General features: G+C 42.4%; 1 protein-coding gene across 1 annotated transcript in view; it reads right to left on the bottom strand.

Annotated features, from left to right (window-relative positions):
* The window catches only part of LOC113581271 (POU domain, class 2, transcription factor 2), a 41,695-nt gene extending 38,854 nt beyond the window's left edge, over positions 1–2,841 (bottom strand). Inside the window, exon 1 of the mRNA XM_027016291.2 lies at positions 1,742–2,841. Coding sequence (XP_026872092.1) covers positions 1,742–1,841 — 100 coding nt within the window. The 5' untranslated portion in view covers positions 1,842–2,841. The remainder of the gene's footprint in view (positions 1–1,741) is intronic.
* Positions 2,842–7,520: the final 4,679 nt, after the last annotated feature.

Here is a 7,520-nt window from a genome sequence, read left to right as displayed (position 1 = left end):
AATGATAAACTCCTATTGGCTGCTCTGACAGTCATTCTGATTGGTGCAAAGTCTTGCCATTTCACTGATGCTCCGTGTCCATTTTAAATCTGACTTTTATTTCGAAGGATCTAAAATATGTATTGCTTTAGTTTACAACTATACGATAAGCTTTCAGAAAGCTAAATTTAAAATAACACAAAATTGTAAAAAATAATATAAAAAACATATAAATCATAGAAAATTGAACAAAGGTCATGACCAGACATCAAAGACATCAGCAAAAGCAAAGGTGACAAGACAACATGAGGTGTGGCCAAACATTCCAAACACGGAGAGAGAGAGAGAGAGAGAGAGAGAGAGAGAGAGAGAGAGAGAGAGACTATTAACACGGAAGTGTCATGGGAATAAAGTCGGAACATAAGGATAGTTTTTGACGTTATATTTTCGATCGTTCTTTCATCTTTGCTATTAGCTCGTCCTTCTCTTTTTCACTGTAAATGCAACACATTCCACAGAAATTCCCTCACATGTATATTTTCTCCGAACTAAGTGACTAACTGACTTCCCACACATGTATATTTTCTCCGAACTGAGTGAGTAACTGACTTACCAAACTGGCCCCTTTTAAACTCTGGGCCAATCCAATTTTAACACAACCTACTCATGAAGAAAAGACCTCAGCATGTGGCCCACTCTGGGTTGTTTTTGAAGACACCTTAGCATCTGGGCCCAAACCGATTTAGACTTAAAATTAATTAAAAGTTTGGGTCTCGTGACTTATGGTACGATACTAATGTTTACTTGCCCTTGTCTCACTCTAACCGAGAGATGTGGATGGACGGAACGACATGCGTTTCTCAGCGCACCTAATTTCAATGGATATACAATGGAGATACATACGACACCAGATACATACAACAACGTATACGTTTCTTCCATCTGTCCGTCGAAAATTTCCACTTCGTTGGAGACCAGACGAGACGCGCGCCGCATGGCCTTCCAGCCATTTCGAGACCAACACAAGCCCCCAAAACTAATAATATCACAATGTACCATTACTTTATGTCAGTCAAGCCCCGTAACTAACCCATGTGGCCTATGTAGGTTAACAGTAAAGCGAACAAAGATTTGAAACAAAGCAAGCATGCTTGGGCAACTTAACTGTGCAAAGCACTGAGAAATTGATAAAAGGAAAAAGAGACGTGTTATTCTCTCCCATCACTCTCAGACCCGTCGCTAAATTCTCACCCTCAATCACTCCTTTCTTCCCGCGGTCCCTGTATCGATCCCAGGATCGATAAATTACCATGAATATTCCCTGAACTGGCCGAGAGCCGGGAGCGGGGGAGCCGGGTGCAGAGACAGAGTCAGACGGTGCGGAGAGGAGAGGGCAGATGGAGGAGCAGATACGAGGAATAAAGAATGATGAACAAAAAGAGGCCGAGAACAATTCAAATAAGGGCAATTAAGTCGGACGTTATTTCGCAACATGCAATGCTTCTTAGCACTCACCAAAAAGGTGCATTTTAATCTTAATAACAAGAAAAATATTAATAAGGGGCATAGAAACTGAACCAAGAACGGATTTGGGCCATATTTAAAAATCCCTGTGAATTTCTTTTTTTTTTGTGGATTTAACGGGAAACTTGTCTGAGCAGGTGCTTCAACTCTAACCTATCTTTTTTTTTTTTTTTTTTTTTTTTTTTACCGGCGAGAAAGTCCTTACCGAAATGAACTGGGAGAAGCAAAAGGGTCTTACCAGAGCTGGAGCGCAAAGCCAGCGGAGACTTGAGACGCCAGGCGCTGAAGTCAGGAGCAGTTCTCTGAAAGACTAACGGCACTGGCAAGGGAACAAACATGATCCGCTGTCGTCGGTTTTTGTTTTTATAGTTTCTTGTCTTCGGGTCTTCTTGTCTTCCTTTCTTTTTAAGTTAGACTGAACTGTTATTATTGTTGTTACACTGACTATTTGATGAAGTTCGTGTGGATGTACGTTGTGTATATATAATCTATAGTCTATGCTATCTTTATATTTGTGGTATTGTGCCTTTTTGTCATTATTCTCGGTGCGTTCACACTGGTGCTTCGGTTTGGAGAGATCTGAATTTCGGACTAACACACAGACGGATAGTCAGGAAGCAGCTCTTTTATTTAACATCGAGTTTACCATGAACAGCTCTGAAACATTAGTTATTTAAACTGCTTCACTTTATCATTGCTTTTTACCCAAGTAAAACTTGAAAAATGTTTTTTTTCAGTAACATGCGTAACCGGCTATTGCCGCGAATTTACATTTGCTGAGAAACTGGCTGGCGGCAGGCTAAATCACAGGGCTGACATTATCTTTTGTTGAATCTCCAACTCTTTTGACTTTGTCTTTTTGTCCGCCTGTTACTCCGCTCCAGACAGGTGTGTGGAGGTAAACCGTCTCAGTGGCCTTGGATTATATGCCTCGATCACTTTCGCTTTGGTTTTGCTTGTATAGAAATCTTATCAACATCAACGTCTCTTAATTAACCTACAAAACTATTTGGCTTGTTGCTATCAAGTGGCAATTGCTGGCTGAGTTGGCTATAAAATATGTGTTCATAAATGTTTAACATGAATATTTGGTTTATCTATTTGGTTTTCAGCTGTTCCGTGTATCACCTTTAACACGCATGCACATCAAGCAGCATTCTTAGATAAAATATATAATTTAATAACTGATATATTTAAATAATTGTACAAGTAAGGCTACGCAAGGACCGGCTACGCAAGGACTGTACGCTCCTCCCACCTCACTCCCAGACACAGGCCAGTAATTAAAACGCAACCAATCGACAAATAAATAAACCGGACCACTGTATTCTCTTTTTCAAACCAGCATGTAATACTAAACGAAAAGAAGGAACACGGTACCCGTTACGCGGAATTCGTTCTTTGGCTCTGTCCCGCCATCCGTCTGTGTGTACGTCTCGATGGTCCCGTTATTTGGGAACCCCGGTAGCTCACGCTGTCCGCTTCCCACCAGTATGAAAGCGCTCTGGCAACGCTGCCTTCAACACTGAAACGAGAGGACCAGCCGCTGTTCTCCCCCACCCCCTCTCTCCCCCTTTCTCTCGCTCTATACCTTCCCCTCGTCTCTCCTCCCTCCCTCCCTCCTCCTTTTTTTTTATTTTTTTTTTTACTAATCCTATATAAGGCTAGCTATCCTCTGTATTGATCTCTTGATTACTCTTCATTATGATGACTCTGATGATTGCGGTGATCCGCTAATCGATTGTCTTACACAATAGGAACACATTCGCCAAGTAGCTTACATCAGGTGATTATGCGCACCTTTTCATGCATGCACATATATGTGCGCAGCGGTGCAGGCACTGTAACCAGCACCAGCCAGCTTAGACATGACATTTAAAGCCATCACTGTGTTACATTACAAATGGGCGACTTGGCCATCGTGGTGAGACGTGGGCGACTGAACGGTTTTGTTATGTGCCAAATGGTTCCTCGTTTGTTTCACAAAGTTTCGTTCGGTCCATCAACGGGATGCGAGCGCATATGACGCAGAGTAGAGTGGATGCCGTCCCCGCATCTCGCTTCTCATCGCCTCGCTTCCTCTTCCTCTCCCTCCTCCGATACGTTGCATGCTGTCAGTTATAAAGTTACAATCTGTGCCGCGCACTTACACTCAAGATTATTGCCGACATAGATTTTTAAAATAGAAAAATCTATACGCTAAACATCGCAGTCAATACTGGAAAATCGAAAGCGCAGAGCTAGATTCCCCCCCCCCCCCCCCCCACCCGCTCCAATCTCTCTCTCTCTCTCTCTCTCTCTCTCTCTCTCTCTCTCTCTCTCTCTCTCTCTCTCTCTCTCTCTCTCCCCGATCCTACAGCCGCGAGTGCTTTTAATGAGATATCGATCAATTATGGACCCACATATCATAAAAAGGAAGCATTATTTAATGACAAGATATGAAAGATTTATTCATAACTAGTAATGTCAGTGTTGTTAAAATATTATAACCGATGGTACACACACGCGTTCATTTTTTTGTAATAAAAATCGTTTCGCCTCATTTTTTGTCCAGCCTAGCAAAGACACAATGATTCTGCGAGCCTTATTGTCCAAGAGTCCCACACCCCCTCCGCCTCCTCGCGCTCCTCTCCATTTGACAGATGACATCCGCGTGTCCAACGAGCAAGAGAGAAAAGAGCAGGAAAGAGAACCGACTAGTTGTCCTTCACAAACCCCCCTTGCCAGAGAGGGCACGCGCTGCGAACACCCCCTTCCAAACTCCTTCCAGACAAAAGCAATTATTTCTTGTAGAATATAGTGTGTTTTGCGCGTCTATCGCACAGAAAGGGAAGGAAGGTGGATTGAAGATGGTGTTGAGCCCAATACCCCCCTTTTCAACACACACACGTGCGCGTGCACACACACACACACACACACACACACGCACGCACACACACAAACAGACACATACACACATACACACACGCGCGCGCACACACACACACACACCACTTCTGATATTCGGTAGCGTGCGAGGCCCAGTTTTCAACCCATTGCTTACCACTGCTCTGACCACAATAATGTCTTTAAGAATAATTCTCAGAATAATTTTTATCTTAAAATTCTACATAAATGACTACATAAATGATTTAAAAAGCCAAAATGTCTTCCTGTGTATGAGTTTATGTAAGGAAGAGAGACAGAAAGAGTTCATTGTTAAACGGCAACGTCATGTTGACAAACGAGTTGGTTGAATTAGATTCTCTCATCAATAACAAGTGCCCCCAATCAATACAGCCTTACAATTATATCAGCACCCAAGCTTGCTGTAACAAGCAGCTAATAGTATGGACTAGACTCACTTTTGATAATTCTCTCTCACACACACACACACACACACACACACACACACACACACACACACACACACACACACACACACACACACACACACACACACACACACACACACATTATACTCACAGCTTTGACTACAGTTGCCAAATGCAAGTAAGCAAACACATACATCCACACTCTTTATCTTTTCCCTTGTCACCTGTCTGTCAATGTCTTGTCTGTGTGAGAGACGGTGGAAAAGAAAGTGAGAAAAGATTCAAACAGAGGCACTCCTACCCCTATTCCAGCATACACACACATACAGATACACACTGAATCTTGAATCACACACAAGCACGTACAAGCTGTCTCTCTCTGCGAGGTAAGGCTAATGATCAGTGCTGACATATTGTCAATGCCCAACTCAACCCCCTGCCAATACCTCTAATACATATCCATTATCTAGAGTGGGCTTGACACCAGTGCCCAGATGTTTTGGGGCAGATGCTGTAATTATTGCCCATTACTGGTCTTAACACATCAACTCTTAGTATATTGACTAATATCCCAGTAAACTTTGCAAAGGAATGATAGAATCTGTATCTCCCAAAAAGGAGTGTATGTGATATGATCATAGTCCATATCATATTATTAGAAATGAATAATATTAATTCAGTTTAGTACTGAATAAAAATAATTCAGTGCAGGAAATACTCGCCTTGCCCCTGCAGTGGCTGATAAACCTACCAGGCAAATCCCCAAAACCATACCACTACTATGACAGTGTTAAGTGTGGATTACATTTACATTTACATTTACAAAACTTAGTAGGTGCTCTTGTCCAGAACAACATACAATTGTGTTCTGGACAAGAGCACCTGCTAAATTTTAAGACATGTCTGCCTTATAAAGAAGTCAATCAAGCTAGATATAGGTAGATACAAGAGAAGTACACAATACCCGATTGGATAACTATCATGCTATTCTCTAAATGCACCCAAATAAAATATGAAAATTGGCAAAAAGTGATTCAGTTTTTATTTCTAGTGTTCATAATGAGTACATGAACATTAAAGGTTTTACACAGGAGTGGAGTAAGCTGTTTGCTTATTTGTAGTAAAGTACCCATGACAGCATTCAGAATCAATTTAATATAACACTCTTTAGGCACTTTCAAGCTTAACGTGAAATATTCTTACACTACTTCAATTTCACACAATCACATATGGCAGAAAACTTTAACCACATTCCTCCATTTTACTGATACTCTAATAACAAATGTACCATGTTTATCATATGTCCTAACAGCAGACACTTTTCTGAACCCTGCTGGTTCAGGAGACCATCAGCTCATTGTGCGTCAGTTGTAACACGATCAAAGGCTGGTCAGAAAGCGATCGAATCTAGAGAGGCGGGTGAACAGGCAGTTGGCCTTGGCACAAGACAGAGACCTCAGCCCCCAGTACTCTGCTGAAACGCGCGTCCACTGTGACATGCTGGCTCTGATGCACCCCACAGCTACCTAATGCTATGACATGGAAGGAGCTATCAGCCACATGCAGGCAGACCTGCAAGGGGGGATGCTGCTATGGGCCATCAGGGGCCCGCTGAAAACGTGATCCTCCGTTACAGAGGAACAGGATAAAGCCCCAGCGCTGGGCTTGTGATCTTTATGAGCTGCTGCTCGTCCCTGTGCGAAAGTGTGCAGAGCCGCAGAGAAAAAAAAGCTCGGGTGTACGTGTGTTTTTCATATGTCGTTGTGTGTGTGTCTGTGTATCTGTGTGTGTGTGTGTGTGCGTGTGTGTGTGTGTGTGTGTGTGAGAGAGAGAGAGAGAGATGAAGCAAATGCAGGATGGATTTGCTCATACATGTGTCCATGTTCATGTGTATTGAGTGTGTGGTGTGTGAAAGGGCAGTATTTCTCTTTTGAGGTTGTATGGGTGGGAGGGTTTCTTGCATGCAGTGCAAAACAAAACAAAACAAACAAAAATCTCAATTATACATCACACTTATATGTGATTTCATTTGTATGTATATGAGCATGATTTGTAGAGGACAGCATTAAAATGTATGACTGTGTAAACTAGAATGTGATCCATCTGAGAAGCTGTTGTATACCAAGGATAATCACCACCTTTTTCAGATATAAATACATCTTTTGCATTCTGTTTTCTAATGTCGATTGACTCCAAACAGGTTTAATCTAATGCCCTTAGCAGATTCCTTCCTTCCTTCTCTCTCTCATTCTCTCTCGCTTTCTCTCTCTCTCTTTCTCTCTTTTTCTCTCTTTCTCTCTGTCCCCCTGTGCACTGAGACCATGTGTGGGTAGATTTAGAACCCGGATCAATAAGAAATGTAGAAATCAATGCACTTAGCACCAGAAAATCAATGGACTCTAATCGGGATGCCAATGGCACAAGTCAAAACAATTAAGAGAGAAGAAAAATGTTTAACAACCTCCTCTCTCTTGCTTACACAGCGAGGAAGAGAGGGAGTGCGAGCGAGGCAGTGTACAAGAGAGGGAGCGCGCGAGAGAAAGAGCGAGGCAGAGACGGCACATTGCAGAGAAGACGAGATTACAGTGGGGAATCGGGGAGCAGGAGAATGAAAGGAGGAGGAGAGGAGGAAAGCTGACAAACTGAATAGAGAAAGAATTTTAGAGAAAGGAAGATGGGAGAGACAGCAAACAGGGAGCTGAT

This window comes from Electrophorus electricus, chromosome 8 (genome assembly GCF_013358815.1).
Source record: "Electrophorus electricus isolate fEleEle1 chromosome 8, fEleEle1.pri, whole genome shotgun sequence".
Classification (NCBI taxonomy): Eukaryota; Metazoa; Chordata; class Actinopteri; order Gymnotiformes; family Gymnotidae; genus Electrophorus; species Electrophorus electricus.
Note: the sequence above shows the minus strand (reverse complement) of the source record. Positions and strands in the feature narration are given on the sequence as shown.